The 19,867-nt window shown below is 47.8% G+C and overlaps 1 protein-coding gene across 6 annotated transcripts in view; it reads right to left on the bottom strand.

The window, feature by feature from the left end:
• LOC119179337 (uncharacterized) overlaps positions 1-19,536 on the bottom strand; it is a 57,636-nt gene extending 38,100 nt beyond the window's left edge. The window contains exon 1 of one of the 6 annotated variants that reach the window (XM_075882078.1): positions 17,752-19,536. In XM_075882078.1, coding sequence (XP_075738193.1) covers positions 17,752-17,964 — 213 coding nt within the window. In that variant the 5' untranslated portion in view covers positions 17,965-19,536. The remainder of the gene's footprint in view (positions 1-17,751) is intronic. The other 5 variants (XM_075882079.1, XM_075882080.1, XM_037430406.2 and 2 more) reach the window with 5 other exon arrangements.
• Positions 19,537-19,867: the final 331 nt, after the last annotated feature.

Raw genomic sequence — 19,867 nt, 5'->3', positions numbered from 1 at the left:
ACCATACTCTTAGGTAATTTGTTAAGCCATAACTTGTAACAGATCAAGAAAGCACACGTGGCGCGCTGTACTAAGCGGCGCTGCGAACGCTGTAACACGCACCACGTGAACCCATGTGCAAGGAAAACGTATTTTCTCTTTTTTCTTTCTTTTATTCAACGTGGCGCCAAATTCCTCGACCGGATATGAGTCGCAGCCTCTGGGGCATGCCTCCCAGATGGCTAACCAGGAGCTGCCCGTTCCTCGCAGAATATTATGAAGACGAAAAAAAAGAAAGAAAGGAAACAACTAGGGGCATTGGTCGCTCCGAGCGACTCTGCAGCAAAGAGCAGGTGGAGGCCAGGGGCCCTTTGGCCGCCAGTACTCGGAGGGTCAGGGTTTGAGCTGCATGGGCGAAGAGGTACGCTAGGGGTGATGGGTGGTAGAGGAGGGCAGGGGAGGGCCTCGACATCCTCCTGGCGGCAGCTGCGCGAGGTAGACCACGGGTCGCGTCGCGTGCGATTGACGGCGGACTGGCTGCCTTCCGATTCGCACCGGTGCATCCCGAAATCCCGTTGGACTCGCGCTCACGCGCGCTTGTTTTCTTTTTTTTTTTTGCAGTATATAACACGGCTGCCGCTCGAGCCGGCCCATTTCATTTTTTGAATAAGATTTGCACACTGTGTGGGACCGAAATAAAAAAAGCGCCGGGAACCAAGAAAATAATAACGATAAATAAATTTGCCACGGCCTGTTCATTCCTGCATCCACACGCAAACGAGGGGACAGCTGCGGCGAGAAATCTGCGACGAATCGCGTAGCAGCAGCAGCGTTTCCCATTTCATATCCTTGTGTCTTTATTCTCCTAATTTATCTTGATTGATATGTGAGGTTTAACGTCCCAAAACCACCATATGATTATGAGAGACGTCGTAGTGGAGGGCTCCGGAAATTTCGACCACCTGGGGTTCTCTAACGTGCACCCAAATCTGAGCACACGGGTGCTCCTAATTTATCTTGTCGTATATATTCAACACTACTATTCATATAGGTTTCTGGAAGTTCTTTTAGAAAGCTATTGACGAGTAATGAATAGCTAAACGCGTACTGTGAGCTTTTTATGTGAACAAAAGTACTAAGTGCGCACGGATGAGCCAGAGAAAAAATTGTACAACAAATGAAATCAACAAGTTTTTTTTTTAATTTTATACAAGGTAAAACTACAGTGTGATTATGAGGATTTAGTCGTACTTTTTTTTTCACAGTCTTTCCAGTGAAAAACAATTTTGTGAAGACGGTTTCGATTATTAAGAGAATTGTGAGTTGGGCTAGTTAATAAAATGCGCCAAAATTCACCTGCATATTTTTTTTTTCAGATGCAGGCTGAGCGACAGCTTCGAGAAAGGCGCAGATGTGCAGATGCTGGAAATACTCCTCCCCGACGTAATACTTACTCTTTCCGTTCTCTCTCAGCATTTTTTTACCACCATTGTTTTACCTATTTGCTCGCCAATGTTCTTAGGTCGTCGGTAGGTCAGGTTGAAGCTCCAGCCGCACTGCGGCCAGCTAATTTTATCACTTAGGGGCATGTCCACAAACCTTAACATTCGACGATAGTTATAGCGCGAGAACAAAACGACGACACAGACACAAGAAGGACACGAAAGACACTATGTCTGTGTCGTCGTTTTGTTCTCGCGCTATAACTATTGTCATGCCATACCAACTAGCCCAAGCTGCCACACTTCTTAACATAGAACAAAACGACGACACAGACACAAGAAGGACACGAAAGACACTGTGTCTGTGTCGTCGTTTTGTTCTCGCGCTATAACTATCGTCATGCCATACCAACTAGCCCAAGCTGCCACACTTCTTAACATTCGACGTGGACACTTCGCAAAGTCTCATTCTCCGACCGCCAGCAGCGGTAGGGTGCTGAACTTGACCCCGCGTCGTCGGCGCGGGGCAGACCTGTCGTCACGCTCGACATAACGGAAGCCGATAGGGGAGGAGGACGGGGTTGTGGTAAGCGGCTGGCCGCGCACGCGGTGACTCCCCCCCAGCGCCAACAGTGGGTCGGTGGACACGCTGGAACGGCGCCTCTCTCACGCAAATGTGCTCGTTTGAACTTCGCAGCAACCCACCCACACGTGAATACGGGGTGTCTCGCGTGCCACGCGCCCACTTCGTTCTTATATAGGCCGGCATTAACCCCCCACTTTCCTGCATAGCCGATCGATGCTTAGGTCTGATAGCCCTCACTTCGCAGCGTCCGACCTCGCCCCCTCGCGTTTTGCTCTTATCTTCTTCTCTTTTTCACTTTCTTCTTGAGCAGGCCGTGTTCTGCAGCGTGTTCCGAAACCACCCGATGCGAACAACAAATGACGTGTTGACCGCGCTCGGCCTGTTCCCGTCAGGCTTCTTCTTATGTATGTCTCATTCATTCTCCGTTTGTAAGCAGCGTGCTCACGCACGACCTATTTGTGGGCCCAGTTCGGAGGAGGCAGGACGTAGTAATATAGCAGTTTTTTTATGACGTGTTGTCTTGTCTCAGCACTTGATCACCACCAGCAAAACATGAGAACAGGTCCTATATTTACGTGCGTCTCTCTTTTACTGCAAAAGTGATATTGATGTTCAATAGAATAACAAAACCAAGGGAAGTCCGACAAGCGCCACTTACAAGCACCGAGCAGTCGCGTGTTATGAATCGCTAACTGCCTACGTGACCCGCCGCGGTGGTCTAGTGGCTAAGGTACTCGGCTGCTGACTCGCAGGGCGCGGGTTCGAATCCCGGCTGCGGCGGCTGCATTTCCGATGGAGGCGGAAATGTTGTAGGCCCGTGTGCTCAGATTTGGGTGCACGTTAAAGAACCCCAGGTGGTCTAAATTTCCGGAGCCCTCCACTACGGCGTCTCTCATAATCATATAGTGGTTTTGGGACGTTAAACCCCACATATCAATCATTAACTGCCTACGTACCTGCTTGGCATTTCGGATCGTGCTCTCACTGCGGTGCAATCTTTCTTTCTTTTTTTAATTTTACGCAGTTGGATTTTAGTAGCTCTTAGTAGCTCGCAAGCTCAGAGGATTCGCGAATGCATACGTGCACCAATGAAGACCGCGAGCTATAGCACGCAATCGTTTATTGGCCAGTTGCCTGCTCCTACTTGGTTCACGTTTCACGCGACATCTGCATCTGAAAAGATCGCTGCACATTCGACGACGTGGGCTTGCGGCCGTGAGATGGCGCTGGATGAAGTTCACGGTGCGTCTTATGCGACCAGGGAATGGCTGGAACGACGGCAGCGAGCGGCCGGCCCCACTGCTTAGTGATCGCATGGGGCACTAGCTATCGAGGCTGTTCAAGGAGACCTCGGGTGGTCCACTTTCGAGGCAGTGAAGGCGGCAAGCAAACTGACCTACCGTGGCCGCTTGCCTTTTCTGCGGAAAGAGCGACTCCCCCGACAGGTCTTTGACTGCCTCTCAGCGACGTGTATGCGCACCAAGTGGACAAACCGCATATACCGCCTTGAGAAGAAATGTGGCTCCTTCACTTCATATACAGGCAGACACATGGCAGAAATATGTGAAGTATGTGCACGACCGTGTCCAGGAGAAGTAAGATGGGCTGTGGCTGCAGGGGCTGCAAGAGCTCTATTACCTTATATGGACAACACAAGTGGACTATTGGCGTGGTGTCCATATGTGACAATAGCCTTGGAAGCAACCTGCTCTTCGACGCGTGAGCTGGGGCCCTGCGCACCTTGGAGCGCCAGCGGACTATAGATTGCAAGCAGCGGGACGTGTTGTGTAAAGTCTGTGAGTGTGTCGACGAAACAATTGAGCACATTGTATTGCAGTGCAAGGAAATCGAACCTCGAAGTAGAGGAGGCGAGTGTGCGGACGAAAAAATGAAACACATTGTTGTGCAGTGCAAAGAAATTAAACCCCAATGCCAGAGGAGACACTCCGTTGCATGTCGCACTGGGTTTTGAGGGTGAACGTGGGGAGACGAAAAGAGGAGCGGTGGAGCGCACTAAGAGGCTCTTGGAAAGATGGAGAATGTCATCTCTTAAAAGGGTCGCGAAGTGAACAGACCCCTCCCTCCCTCTCTTTTCTTTCTTTTTCTTTATCTTTCTTTAGAGTAGGTCATCCCTCACATCCTCCTTAATTGTTTATTTTTATCTTTTTTTTCTCTTAACTGGGGGTTTTTATACTTTGTTTTTTTTTCATTACCAAGCCGCCACATACGCGGCGACCCGTTATAGAGGGAATGACACCACCACCACCACCACATCATCATCATCATCATCATCATCATCATCATCATAGCTATATCAAGAACACATGAGCACGCACGCAAAGAAGTTGACGAAAGAAAGGCAGGCAAAGAAGTTGCCTGCCTGCCTTCCTTTTTTATGAATTATTTTGGTTTCCATGAAGTCCACGTGCATTCTACTGCAAGACACCTTTCATGAAACTTGCACTCCAAACGCGCCCTTTAAATGGCTCAGGATTTGTTTCATCTGAGCGTTGATTTGACAGGTTAGCGCATTTACTTCGAAATGAGACAAAGTGTGTTTCAGAGTATATCACACAGTACACAGACAAAACGATTGCTGACGGGAATTTACACATCGTAAAGGTTCCCCAACAAAACTAAGTCGATGGCCGTCCTGCAATTCAGCAATGATTTCTCCGTAGGCACATGAAAGCAAAAGCATGTGCACATGCAACAATAATCGCGCACAATTGTAGCGCAATATATTGTTGAATATGATCAATGTTAAAGTAAACCGAGCATATAGGAGTCAGGAGATCGAATTTCAGGCAAACATACGTCGTTGATGATGATACGGGGCGCGAAAAAACGACACACAACAGAGAAGAAGTACACAGACGACGCGCTACTAGCAACTGGAATATTTTATTCAGGAAACACCATTTATTTTATTCAGGAAACACCATTTATACCGCAGTGACGTCAACTTTAACCCAACGAATCGACCAAAAAACTAAAAATACGTGCTCAGCATGCCTATAAGTAACGTTGCAGATAGGCTATCTCCCCTTCCTGCAGACTGATAGAGGGGTGGCTGATGCAATCATGCCCCTCCCTCTGGATAAAGAGGGCTTCTATAATCTCCCTCTCCGCTGAGCCCCTGTGCCTGTAGATTACAGTTGTCTGCTCAAATACCGGCTTACAGTTACCCTGATCGCATCCTCTGCAATGCATCGCCAGATGCGTGAACGGCCTTCCTATTAAAGAGCTGCTGTGCTCTCGCAACCGCACGTTGAGGCATCTACCACTTCTCTGTTGTGTGTCTCGTTGTACTTCTTCTCTGTTGTGTGTCGTTTTTTCGCGCCCCGTATCATCATGAACCAGAGGAGGGGCATGATTGCATCAGCCACCCCTCTATCAGTCTGCAGGAAGGGGAGATAGCCTATCTGCAACGTTACTTATAGGCATGCTGAGCATGTATTTTTAGTTTTTTGGTCGATTCGTTGGGTTAAAGTTGACGTCACTGCGGTATAAATGGTGTTTCCTGAATAAAATATTCCAGTTGCTAGTAGCGCGTCGTCTGTGTACTTCTGCTCTGTTGTGTGTCGTTTTTTCGCGCCCCGTATCATCATGAACCAGCACCAACTCGCCCAACTTTTCACTTTACTTAATACGTCGTTGAACCGAGAATACCATATTACCCTAACTTGCAGCACGAGGTCATTCCGGCAGTCTTTATAAGACACTCTACGCCACGGACCACTTGCGTGCCGTGGCATGCTACATGCTTTAACTTAAATCGATGATTTTTGAATAACCTCACAAACGCTGCCGAGACCAACTCACGCACCGGCTATATAGAAGCTTGAGAGTAATTACAATTTTTTTTTTCGCCCAACAGCGAACTGCCAACGGGATACTGCTAGGGATAAGTGCGACATAGTGGCACAGTGACACGTAGGCATTATTTTTACCTTATTTATCTCGACCACATTCGCATGCACACGAGCGCGCACACACACACACACACACACACACACACACACACACACACACACACACACACACACACACACACACACACACACGAGCAAAGAGAACACAGCGCTCTCTCTGCCAGTGATGTAGAGAAGGTACATTGGCAACTGACAATGATCGATTGCCTTTACGTTCAGACTGTTCCACGCCATGCTCCGTACACCGACTAATGCGCCCATGTAGATGCGCTCTATTTTTCTAAACGAGGGCGCATTTCGTTTCAATACTTCCAGCCTACCATTCGCGTCACGTATTAGGTTGACAAGCGATGGCGATGGGAGATGTCGCGTTGGCAACGTCCATTCGTCTTGGCGAAAATGACGGCTGCTTGCCTCAAACCCCCAATGTAATGCCGTGGAAGACCGTCAACAACAGGGATATGTTCATGATGAAACAAGCGCCAAAAAGTATGGCTAGATTAGAACACAGCAAACGCACGCAGGAATGATGATGATGGTGGTGGGAGTAATGGTATACATCGTCATGTGACAATTCTAATTGGGACCCTAAAGCGAAGGTCGTCAAAACGCACGCTCTATTTCCACTTTTTTTTTTCTTTTTGTCTCGCTGCTTACGTTCGCAAAAAGACACCTTTTAGTCCGTCCGTCCGTCCGTCCGTCCGTCCGTCCATCTATCTATCTATCTATCTATCTATCTATCTATCTATCTATCTATCTATCTATCTATCAATCAATCAATCAATCAATCAATCAATCAATCAATCAATCAATCAATCTATCTATCTGTATCTATCTATCCGTATCTATCTATCTATCTATCTATCTATCCGTATCTATCTATCTATCTATCTATCTATCCGTATCTGTCTATCCGTATCTATCTATCTATCCGTATCTATCTATCTATCTATCTATCCGTATCTGTCTATCCGTATCTGTCTATCCGTATCTATCTATCTGTCTATCTATCTATCTATCTATCTATCTATCTATCTATCTATCTATCTATCTATCTATCTATCTATCTATCTATCTATCTATCTATCTTTGTCAGTCAGTCCATCCGCCCACCCGTCTACGTTCGCATCATGTTGCGTCTTGTGTGCAGCTTTTGCAAAACATGCGCTATGCGTGTCCCAGTTTAAAAAATCGTGTATACGTCCACTCGTCCTAATGGCGATGTTGGTATTTCGGCGACGAGAAAAACAGAGTGGCGCAGCAAACACCAGACAACACGCAACCCAGTACCATGCATATATAGCATCATGCCGCATTCGCGAGTCTATACCACTGCATGCGGTGGCACGCACTGCCAGTGACGCGAAGCGCATCAACAAGACCACAGCTATTTCCGGCGCGCTCGGCTTCACTGGGCTTGTTGATTCGATAGCCGCGATATCGATCGCCACTCGGCAACGAAACGGCCGCATGTTGTCGTATACATGTACATTTATAACTCTACACATTACATGCACCTTCAAGTCCTGAACAACGAGCGTTCCTTGGAAAACTAGAGCTGCTCTGTATTTACCAGCATTGACTTCGGTTGCATTGACTTGGGTATCTCTCATTTCGTTCGCATACTGCGAACGAAATCAGTGGCATTTAAGGACTCGTTTTTTTTTTTGTTGGAAACCACCTTAACGAGAACAAACAGATGATCAAATAAAGGATAATGTAGGGGACGTTATTTGTAGTAACCATGGTATGAACGTAAACAAGCTAGTTAAAGTGGACTAAAAACAACTTGCCGCGGACAGAACGAACCTGTAGGCAAGATTTAAAAAAAAATAACGTGTTCCACACTCACCGTTACGGCTACGAGCAGCGCTAACATGGGAGTGTAATTAAACACTCTAATGTTTAAATAAACATAACAGTGGACGCTGCCTTTGCTGAATTGCAGGATTATTTGAAGCGTTATTTGAAAGTTGCCGCTTTGACCCCTACTGGCGGCATATTGTCTTTTCGCCAACTTTGTTTCTTTTTTTTATCATAATTACAACAAATAACACCCCGTGTACTTTTCTTGGGCTTGGTTGTCTGTTGGTTCCCGTTTATGCGGTACATATTTTATTTTTCATCACGTTGCTAAGCTCGAAGTCGCGGGTTCAATTCCAGCGCCACGGCGCTGGAATTGAACCTGCGATAGATCGAAATGAAAAGAACACTCGTATATTTAGATTTAGGCACACGTTAATGAACCATACCCTGTCAAATTCAGTCCGGAGTAGCCCACCACCACACCACTCATAATACCTTCGCGGTTTTGGCTCATAAAAGGCCAGCGATTATCATTGCTGTTACGCATGTCTTGTCATGCGCGTTAACCAACGTTCCCTTCCTTGTTTTGCTGCCTCCCACTTCGACAACAACATGCAGCGTTATGAACGCCATCAAGCTAACTTTTCTATTTGGTCATGCGCTACGTTAACCTAATTTACTATGACGTTATCACTATGTTGCCAATAATGTGCCAATTGCTATAATGTTAATTATTCAAATGAGGCCTCTTATAACAGTATTGTGACTACCGGACTTTAATTGTTCCATACTACGAATAAATGAATGAATGATAGTGTAATATACGCGTTCAGCTCCTATATATATACACGTAATTAACATATTCTACATGCTATGAACGATGCTCCACACGAGCATTGCACCTTGCAGGTCGCGGGTTCGAATCCCGGCTGTGGCGGCTGCATTTCCGATGGAGGCGGAAATGAAGGAGGCCCGTGTGCTCAGATTTGGGTGCACGTTAAAGAACCCCAGGTGGTCTAAATTTCCGGAGCCCTCCACTACGGCGTCTCTCATAATCATATGGTGGTTTTGGGACGTTAAACCCCACATATCAATCAAAGCATTGCACCTTGTCACGTTATCGATCTACTGTTGTACGATGATAGACATCAAGCCCGGGTGGGCAGGAGTTCAATTACAAACTATGGCCAATATCACCGGTCGCCTTCTGGTACAAAACGATGTCCCGCTGCACATCAAACCGCTGTCCTTGGAGATCGGCGTTCGATAAGTGCGCGTAGCTGAGTACGTGCCACAGACGTGGCTGACGCTTCACTTTTCATGCTTTCCTACAACGCCAGAGGAGGACGCTCCAGATGTCTTCATTCTTAAAATACATGGCCTTGAACATGGTCGTCTTAGATAACAAGTTATCTTCCTGTCCGTCCCACGCCCGGTCTGCCTTGTGTCACGTGACTGTCGTGCGCAATGCTGATTTCACTTTGTCGTGTGCGTTGTAGTGTGCATGCAGTGCAAGCGAAAGTACGTGTGGCCGAAAAGCGCGAAATACTGATGCACCTCTACGCTTAGCTCTGATATAGTCTGCGTGTTTTAGTTGGAAATAAGTGTTGAGTGAAACCATTCTCCCGGCGTCTTCGAACACGGAGTGATTATATAAGGCCATCTAAGCATTCACAAAACGAACAACAAAAACGCCCCCCCCCCTCTCCCCCCCCACACACACGCACGCGCACACGCGCACGCGCACGCGCGCACACGCACACGCACACACACACACACACACACACACACACACACACACACACACACACACACACACACACACACACACACACACACACACACACACACATCTGCCTTTCTTGGCTTCAGGATCTGTCGATTTCGTAAGGCTGTACCCACGCAGTTGTGACTAACACTTTCGAACCACGGCACTGCCCGAAGAGCCCTTTCAAAATTAATCTGCAATGGCTTGAAGCGGCATTCCTTCTTTTTCTTGTAAAGTCTACGCAAGGCTGTCGTCAGCTGAGTTCTGCGGCGATTGCCACAAGGGTTTCAGCTGGTTACTTCTTCACGTGAAAAGGAGGCAGCACCCGATGCAACCTTGAGAAGCCGACCAGATGTGCTCGTAGCCGATGTAAGCAGGCCAATGCCACGGCGGCACTCGGGAAACGGGGCCCCAAGGGCGAGACGGCGAGCGAGAAAACCACGAAGACGCAGGAAACAGTTTTGCCACCCAGAGATGCGATATTGTTCACGTATATACGCGCGCGACGTGTTAATGAAAACAAGCTTTGTTTATCTAACAGCGAAGCTGCATAATTGCGGCGCGCAGGGTTCACATTCGCGTTGACGCTTCATCGCGCCTTCTACACAGGCTAAAGGTATTTTTCCAGCAAGGTTGTTGGGTGAGCTATGCAATCGTTTTGCTCAAGTGGCAGTGAAAAGAAGGGCGTGCAGCTGCGAACTAGGTGGCTATAATAACCATCTGACAACAACAGTTACCCTACCCGTAACTCAACCAAGCTTATTTATTTCTTTTCATGAAGGCCTCGATCTAGACGACAAAAACGAGGTAAAAAAAAGCAGGAACAAGAAGCTACAGGTGTAAGCATTGGCGTTGTCAAATAGCTGACCCCCCCCCCCCCTGCTCGGGAATTTTCATTTTTGTATGTCTATATATACATGCGCGTACACATATATAAGTACGCACGGACATACATAAAGCGTTGAAACTGCTGCTTGGGCGAGTTGGCTCATGATTATTTAGACAGATTTCTCACTGTTTCTTCTCAAAAACTTCTGTCTTTTTTTTTTTGCGCTGATAAATCTGCATAAAGTGTTGTTAAGCACACATACACCCTCCACCACCCTTAAAAAAATCTGGTTGCGCCTATGACTCAACGGTGGCGATGTACTTAATGCAAACGCATGATTGAGAAAAGGAGAGCATGGCTGGGAGAGTGGAAGAAAAGGGTCAAATTTAACACATGGAGACTCGCAACTAATAGCACCCAGTGCCGAATTGAAAAATATTTTTTTTCTTTTGGCATTGCATCCTCAAGCGATTCGCTTCACGCCGTGTTCTGCCAACATCACCACCGGTGAACAGTGTTGATTATTCGAATCACCAGGTGGGACAACTATATATATATATATATATATATATATATATAATCTAGTGAGTGTGTTAACTTCAGCCATTCAAACATCGAGAACCGAGCTGGAGTAGTACACGTTGGTTCGCACTTTAAGAGAGAAGGGGAGAGAGAGAGAGAGAAAGGCAAGAAAACTAACTGTGGTTCGGGAACGTCAAATCGTATCATGCTTAATCATGTCGAAGCACACGAAAAAAAAAAGGGGGGGAGCTGGCGCACGAAGTAGTGTTTATTTAAAAACAAAATGATGACTCGCTGTCAGTTCGGTAAGAACGGCAGGAATTCAGTGAAGGCGCTTCGTTTCGATCGCTTAACATCGATCATAAAGGATGTGTTTGTTCGAGAAACGATTTCCGGCAAGAAATGTGTTGCAAATTGCGCAAACGGAACTGTTGTCGCGCAGTGCAAGCAACGCAGGGCTTCCATCACGGGGCTTGCGACATCGCACCCAGTTTCTCCGGCAACGACGACCACGACTACTACTACTACTACTACTACTACTACTACTACTACTACTACTACTACTACTACTACTACTACTACTACTAATAATAATAATAATAATAATAATAATAATAATAATAATAATAACTAGGGGTCTACGCGCCAAAGCCACAATATCATTATGATGGTCGCCGTAGTGGAGGGCACTGGATATTTCATCGATCGCACTGTACACGGGCATCTATCTACCTTTCCACCTCCGCCGAGATGCGACCGCTGTGGCAGGGGTCGAACCCGTGACCTCCGGGTCGATAGGCAAACACCGTAACCACTGACTCACTATGGCGGACCGAATCATGCTCAATCAAGCGAAAAAACACACAAAGTTCAGCCAGAGCGTGATAAACGGGCTTTTTTTTCCCTTCTTTTACCTTTGCGATAATTAAAAACATCGCTATAGCTGTTTGGCTAGAACGGTCGGAATTCCGTGACGGTGCTTATTGTTTCGATCACCCGACATGGATCATCAAGAATATGTTTGTTTGAAACGCGAGTAGCGGCGAAATTGTATTGTACATCGGGCAAACTTATTTTTGGTTCTGCCATGTCGCAGGGCTTACATCGCAGTGCCCGCGACATCATGACATAGGTTCAGAAAATGCACATTAGGCGAGCGCATATTGACGAACGCCGCTTGCGAAGCAACGATAAAGGATGTTGTTTATCGCCAGTGTTGACGTCGCTGAGATTCCACCAAATCTGTCATTGCAGGTTTCTATTTTCAACACCGGAGTATTCATGTTTCCGGTTACCGCTCTTCTTTTCTCGCCCTTTCTTTTTAGGTAGGGTTTTGTGGTGCGGACAAGAGGGATGGAGAACGGAAGTTGCGTCACAACGACGCAAGTTTTCAGGCCAAGAATCACTCCTCAATCCACTCTCCTTTGATGTATACGTCCACTATGACGTGTTTCCTGCTAGTGGAGAACATATTACTGCATGTCTTGCAGTCTATATGGATTATAGCTCCGGCCAATACGTCATGCAGGTGCTTTCGGGCACAAAAACACTGCACCTCTCCGACAGGCGTGCGGCTTCCTGTTCCTGAACGCATTGTCGGCACGCAAAAAAAAAAAGAGCGAAAAAGTAAGACCACTTCCATTTCCTTCCGGTGTCTCGTAAGCGTGCCAAAAGAGTTCCCGGTTTGACAAGCGTGCCAGGAAACACGTCAGTCTGCAAAAGAGACGGAATTACATAAATAAAAGAAATGCGTGCGCAAGGCGTGGGCAAGGCGGTCCCTGTTTCGTAAGAGTTCCATTAAGGTGCGGTGACATAGTCAGTGAGGCGTGTCGTCAGATAGAGTGCGTAAAGTTCGCAAAAAAATAATTATGAAAGCCTTTTCCACTCAGCCTACCGCCTTTGAGACATGGATGCAGTGCTTCCTCGTAATAGCTACGAAGCGTTTGATTGTTTGATTGCGTGCTGTGTAAAAGCTGATTGCGAAATGAGACTATTTCTTTCTTTCTTTCTTTCTTTCTTTCTTTCTTTCTTTCTTTCTTTCTTTCTTTCTTTCTTTCTTTCTTTCTTTCTTTCTTTCTTTCTTTATTTATTTCCTTTCTTCCTTTTTCTTTCTTTCTTTCTTTCTTTCTTTTCTATGCTCACACGAAAGCTTGGAAATGAATTGCAGACGGGATATTCTTTTGCGGACAAAGGAGTCGGTCACGAAACTAATTCAATCAAGTATTATTATTCCTTCCGTTTCTCCAGCCCTACTTCCTTTGACCCTGGTGCAGGAAAGCAAACCAGCTAAACAATGATTACCCACCCTGTCTTTTCATCTACGTCTCGCTCAGTCAATGATAGACAGATATAGAAAGTACGAAAGATAATGTAAATTAATCTCTACAATGCCGTTTGTGGAAAATGTAAAGATGTCTTGGTGTTGGCACTGCTTTTTTTAAATCTTTTTTGACCATCTTCGATGCTCTCATATGTCTCGCATAGGACGACTGTCGGTTTCCCTTATAGGCAACATCACCACCGTTTTTTAACTGAAGCTAACAAACAAAACAAAATCGATAACCTTGATAAATCGATAAATTTCCGATAACCTCGCAGCGAGACCATACAATGTTGGCTCACGGCCATTTACGTGGTGCTGTGTCAACACCGCGGCCGCTATAGCGACATCAGTGCACACGCCAGATAAGACGCTTGTTGGTATACGAAGGGCAGCCCTATAACCGAAATGGAAGACCAAAAGAGTGAATTCGTTAAACCGTAGAGGGAAAGGTGAACCCGATCCGTTATATGTCGTAGCCTCCTGCCCCGTTCTATCAGGAATATTTTTTTTTAATTTCAAGTGATAGCGGTTACGGACACCGGCGGCAGCGGCGGACAGCCCTGACACAAAAAAAAAAACGGCCCCTGTTGTGATCTGAAGCAGCTTTCGCTGAAAACCCCATGACGAAATATGTCGAGGACGTAAAGATAGGATGTGCTCAATGAATAATCATGTAATGCACAGATGTGTTCCGGAACAGTAAAAAAAAGTATCCTTTTCGCCTTTCACTCCATGCATGTAATCCATCTAGTGAAATGTATATAGATGTAATGCGTGTAATGTATATAGATGTATTTCAGAGAAAGATGGAACCTTGAGAAGGTAAAAATTTCGTGAGCACAGGGTGTCGCTGGAGTCGACGTTCCGATAAATAGACTCGCCTTCTTCAAGAATGCAATATTGCAGCCCTGAGCCTATCTGTGACGTCATGGTGACGTCATACGGTCACGTCACGACGTGATGACCTTTCGCATCACTCGCGTTGACGCCGACGACCAATTTTCGCGTTTTCTGAATGTATCTATAGCCTTAATAACACGCGACATTCCCGTACTTCGATCCCGACCGAAATGTGGTTGCCGCACTCACTGCGAGAGACGCAAGGTCTCCCGCTGCTCTCCTACGCACAGCTCTTTCGAGTGCTCCTCCGTCTCCTCCTCCACATCTCGGGGGCACTTTTGCCGCGTACATACCTCGGCGGAGCCACAACTTATCGGCGATAACCAACTGCCGTAGTTGTCGCGCAGTTACGCTCGATCCACCGTACCTATGTGCGTCACAAGTAGGTGCGTGCTCGCCTGAGCATACAGTCGGGAAATTCCGCGATAAAGCTGACTTTTGTTCTCGGCGAATTTATTCTCGGAAATTTCCACTGCGTGCAGTCGTCAACTTCGCTTTGCGAGTCTGAGTTAGGAATAATGGTAGTCATTCTTCACGTCAGTCTCGTCTGTATACTTTTTTTTTTTGTGGTTTTGGTTCGGCAATACGCCTCTACATGACTTTGCTAGTATAGATGAGAGAGAGAAAGAACAGAAAGGCCGGGAGGTTAATCAGGTATTAACTGTGGCGCATACCCACTTCTGGCACTATTTTTCATCATCGTCAGTCACTGCATAAAAAACAATTGCACGAAATTCCTAGCAAGTGTGTAGTGGATGCCATGCTTCTCCGAAGAATGACAAAAGATAGCGAAGTGAGTGATGGCCTACTACACAAAATTATAATTATTTATGGCATAGTGGGTACCCAGCAAGCGTGTTTGTAGCAGTTACCCAAATAGTGTTTAAAAAGGGCTCTGAAAAGCCGCAATTCTAGCTTTCGCTGTGACTGAGCTACGCATCCCGCGCAGGTCTGCAGCGCTTTTTCGACTACTTCGGTGATCACCCTCCCCAATCTACGTCCTATAGACCTTTTGTATTCTGCTCATAGAGTCATAATTCATTGATTCATTCACTCGTTCATTGATTCATTAATTCATTCGGAAACCGGTGGTTATGTTCACACCTTAAAGCGATAGAACGGCAGATATTCGGATTGATGGGGCGGACGGGTGGATCAAACTTTCTCTTTGAAGATGTTGAGATCCTCAAGTGTCTGACGCGCAATTGTTGCCAACTGGACAAAGCCATAGATTACTCATTCTTGGTACTTCTCCAAAATGAATTGAAACTGACAAGGCTCTAGGGAAATATTTATGAGGCTAAAATATATTCACTGCACTCACACGCCCTGTGCTGAGGCTTAAAAAACTAAAAAAAAAAGAAATCTATCACGTTCGACATTTTTTAGGTGCGTCTACCTGACAGCTTATTAAGCCCTGTCATACTTTTTTCCTGCGGCGAGTGTTCCCCTACTCTTTTCATTTACCCACAATCCTCTATTTTCCTACCACCCGCGTGTGTTGGCAAATCGAGCACCTGCGATACTGCGGGAGTCATCGATGGCCCGAAGACGACTGGCCTTTTCCATTCCCTGATTGTCCACTGCTGTACGTTACGGTCAGTCAGAACAGCGCCGCTTCACAGCATTAGTAGTTGTTGCATTGGACCAGCTAGCCGCTCATCACAACAAGCAGTTTCTATGAATCTTCACCACTCGCATCAACCTCCCTGTCTTTTTCGTGTGTGCTTTCTCTCTCACAGCGTATTTGACGTTTCAATTTGCCATTGAATATGCCTCAGCGCAATTTAGGCGAATACCATACGAGACACACACAGCACTCGTCTGTGATTTATGTGTCTCCTATAGTTTTCGTCTCAATCCCGCTGAGGCCTATTCAATGACGTACCAACTCGCCCAAGTCCTAGTGTTCTTAGAATCAATTTATCAACTGCTGCAAGCAAAACCTCTTCGTCACACTACTGTGTAAATAAACCAAACAAGCAACTAAGCTACTGTTTCAAACCCAAGCACTGCGAATATTGATCTTTAATTTCAACATAATCATGGCACGCTGTCATTTTCAGTTTCCTCTGTGCAAGCTTGGACCACCTTATATGATTCCCTATGGTCACACGAGTGCTTCCGAAATTGTGGTGCAAGGTGAGGTCGTTCTCCGACATAGAGCGGGGCATTGAAAGGCCTATGACTTCTCTGATATCGCTTCTTGAAGATACGAATACCTGGGAAAAAAAGCGCGTGATGGTCAGTGCATTCTTCTGTCCGATTGCATTGCCACTCAGGATAACGCTAGCGCTTTCGTTTTTATCTTTCGATTGCCTATGTGGTGGCAATCTGAAGTGTACACGAGTACGCGGTTTAAGATTAAGGAGACGCGACCTTCCTCGCAGTTGCCGTGACCAAACAACGCTCCATGTTAGAAATTAACTCTGCACATTTATTCTTTCCGCTGTATATACATACGCTCATTCCTCGTATTCACTATTGGATAATGTACAGGTATATAATACATAAGTCGCAATAATTTATTTTGTCTGTGCCATGAATCAAACCCTTTCTTACTGTCTGAGATCATTACAGCAGTAGCCAGCATCCGCGGGTTGACTATAACTGGACTTCCGTTCGATCTTCGTTAATTAGACGTGCAAAGGCGTATTGTTCGCATTGCCCCTGTGCCTCGCAAATGCATTATTAAACTCGCGCTCACCGGCAACGTTGAGGTTTTTCGTCGAGCTAACACATGTGCTGACAGTTGAAATATATTACTCCAAGTGCAGGAGAGAACAGTCTGGTATTCAGCGAATGACGGCCTCTCAAGGTTCGGCATTACTGGTAGAAATAGGAAGCGATAACACGGCATAAAAGTAGATCACATCTCTCTTAATCCCCTGAATTAAGTTATGCGCGTGCTTGTAATTGAACTCACCGGATTAAGAAATCCTATTCGGTGACATTTGCCTGTATGCGTGTCTCAACATATAATATAGACGTTTAGTATTCTCAAAGGAACGAGGGCACTCAACGCATTTCACATTCTGTACGCGGTGAGAACTGAGACAGTGCGATAAAGTCGTATGTGTTCAGCTTCGTTCCATTCGATCATGTTCGAGACCTGTTTCGAATCCCTAATCTCACAGTTCTTGAAGCGACGCACGTCTCTGTCCACCGCTGATCGGAAAGCTAATTCCCAGGGACGCACGAGTGTCACCTCGGACGCACGTGTCTCCTTTAAGGGCCACCGTATAAGAGATGCTTGTTTTCCTTTTGGCACCTCTCTGGCGCGCCTGGATATCATGCGCTCGTAGGAAACTCGTTCTGCGCAAATATACCCGGTGACGCAAGCGGTACGTGGCCGGCGCCCACAACGAAGTCGCTCGTACTACCTTGACAGCGTTTTCCCCACCGATGCCGCCGAGACGCCGGCACAGATGTAAAAAAAAGCGAAACTCAGGGGCGTCCCAATGCGTTTCTCTTGATAGCCCGCGCTCAACTCTCCTTTTTTGTTTTTGTTTTTCTAGAAAGTTGTGCAAACCTGTCAATCGCCGATTCGGCACATTCGGAACAAATAGAAGGTAGGCTCTGCTGTCTGGGCGACTTGTACTTTGTTTTTTGGCCAGCAGGGTGCTCCGGAACGGAGGATGCAACAGGTGCTCTCACTCACCCCTTTGCTGCGGGCGAACGGAGGTTCGGGCAGCCTGCGAGCCGTCCTCGTCGTCAGCGTCGTGGTGTCGCTGGCCACGTTGTCGTCGTCCGGGAACACGATGGGCAGGTCTTCGGTCCTGTTGCGCACGACACCGCTCGCGACGGGCCACAGCGGGCCGCACAGGTGCAGCACCAGCAGCACGACGAACGAGCCAACGACGGCGCCCTTCATCGTGCTTTAGCGGAGACGAAGCGGCGCGGACCGAGGAGCGGCGTCCTGGTCGCCTCTGCTGACGTTCGTGAGTCTAGGTTGGTCAAGTCGCCGCCGCCGTCTACGCTGCCACCGTCGACGTCGCCGGAGGCGATGAGACCCCGCACCGCCGCTGTTGTTTTGTCGACGGCGGGCGTGTTGCGGCGCGCGTTGTTCGTGACGGTGCTGGTATTCGACGACGACACCTAATCGGAAGTGTCCAAGCGGCGGCATGCACGCATGGCTTGGATGGCAGTCGCGCGCACACACACGCACAGACACACGCCCCCTTTTAGTCCGCACACGACTACCGAAGGTGTTGGGTACGCCACGGCCGAGCGGCTATGCTCCTCGAAAGTGCGCGCGCGAGAAGAGCGGAGGGGAAGGAATATTGCGGAGAAAAAAGAAGGCTCGGTTTTTCCTGTATTGAAATCCCCACGCGAGACAATTGCACGCACACGCCGACGCGTTCCACTCGCGTGCTGTTTCGCGGGGTGGCGCGCTTATCTTGTGCTTATCATCCGACGGATGCACCTCCGGTGCTACCTGTCGTCGTCCTAAGGCGACAGTTCCGAGTTTGACGAGTCGACCGACGTGACGTTCAGGTGGCACACTCGTCGATCGCGTCAGGCCCTATCCGGACATCAGACGTAGAGGTTCTCCTGTCGCCGCGAACGGATTGCCACAAGCATCTGGGCGCCGCAAAGACGCGCCACTTCTTTGGCGTGCGTCATTCCGGAGAGTAAGAGAGAAGAGTGAAGGCGATGGAAAGCTTATTTGCAGGCGACGAATTCCTTCTTGCTCGAGCTGTGCGCAACCTTCGTACAGCCACCTTCACCTACATGCCCGCCCGTACGCTGCCATGCGGTGTGGTGCCTAGACCTTGCAGAGTCGTTATAGGCGCCACGACGGCTTCGTTAGCTGCCTCTCAGTTCTGCTTAGTTTGATGTCAAACGGCCAGCGAAAGAAGCCGGTCTGTGGCGTCGACGACAACAGCTTACTCATATTGGGCTTCCCCCATGCAAGTTAGTGTCCACTCGGGCGCTGGAGTCGTCACGAGCGCTTAATCTGAGGGGCAGGCTGTGGCATTATTTCCGGCTTCCACAGCGGTCACGTCTAGAGGGTACGGGTCTCACCGGTACCAAGACGACACAGTCCTTTTCGGATGCCCGGAGCACGAATTCACGCACGTTCCTTCAAAGCGTCTTGGCTTCATCCGAGTCCGCAGACATTTCCTGTTTTGACGCCTCCGAAGGGTCAAGTACCTTGTTCCCGGTTGCGAGTCTGCCACGCAACCCTTACCGCACGCGCTTCACATCAGCGCTGGCCGCCGGGAAGAGAAAGTTCTAAAAATATCCGAGTTACAACCATCGATGAAACGAACAATGCCGCGGGAGATTGTTTCCGTGACTCAGGGGGAGGGCGTCAACGAAATCCCAGGGTTAACGACGACCGTGAATCTTCCGCAGGCGATTGTCCCACGGAGCGGTCATTGACGACGCTCGCTGGGTCCCGCCGGCGCCCGAAAAACATCTCGTTACGCTCCCTACTCGAGCTCGTGCCGCTGCATAAGACTTGCGATCGAAGCGACAAGCGCCGGGTCTCCGATGGTTACCTGGGGCAACCGAATACGCGTCGGACACCCTCGCCACTATGCGGCCCGTTTGACTTTCCTCTTTCCCCGCATCTTGTTCGTTTTTTTTTTTTTCAATGTTCAACACTTACGGCGACAGTGGGTGAAGGGGGACTAGGGGTCGAGAGGAGGAAGGAAAACGAAACAGCCAGCGTAATAATGGAAACGACGCGTGCTGTCTGGCGGCGACCGGACCCGACCGCGTCACCTGTGGGTCATGTCGAGGGCGCCAGATGCGATGGGGGGGGGGGG

This window comes from Rhipicephalus microplus, chromosome 2 (genome assembly GCF_043290135.1).
Source record: "Rhipicephalus microplus isolate Deutch F79 chromosome 2, USDA_Rmic, whole genome shotgun sequence".
Lineage (NCBI taxonomy): Eukaryota > Metazoa > Arthropoda > Arachnida > Ixodida > Ixodidae > Rhipicephalus > Rhipicephalus microplus.
Note: the sequence above shows the minus strand (reverse complement) of the source record. Positions and strands in the feature narration are given on the sequence as shown.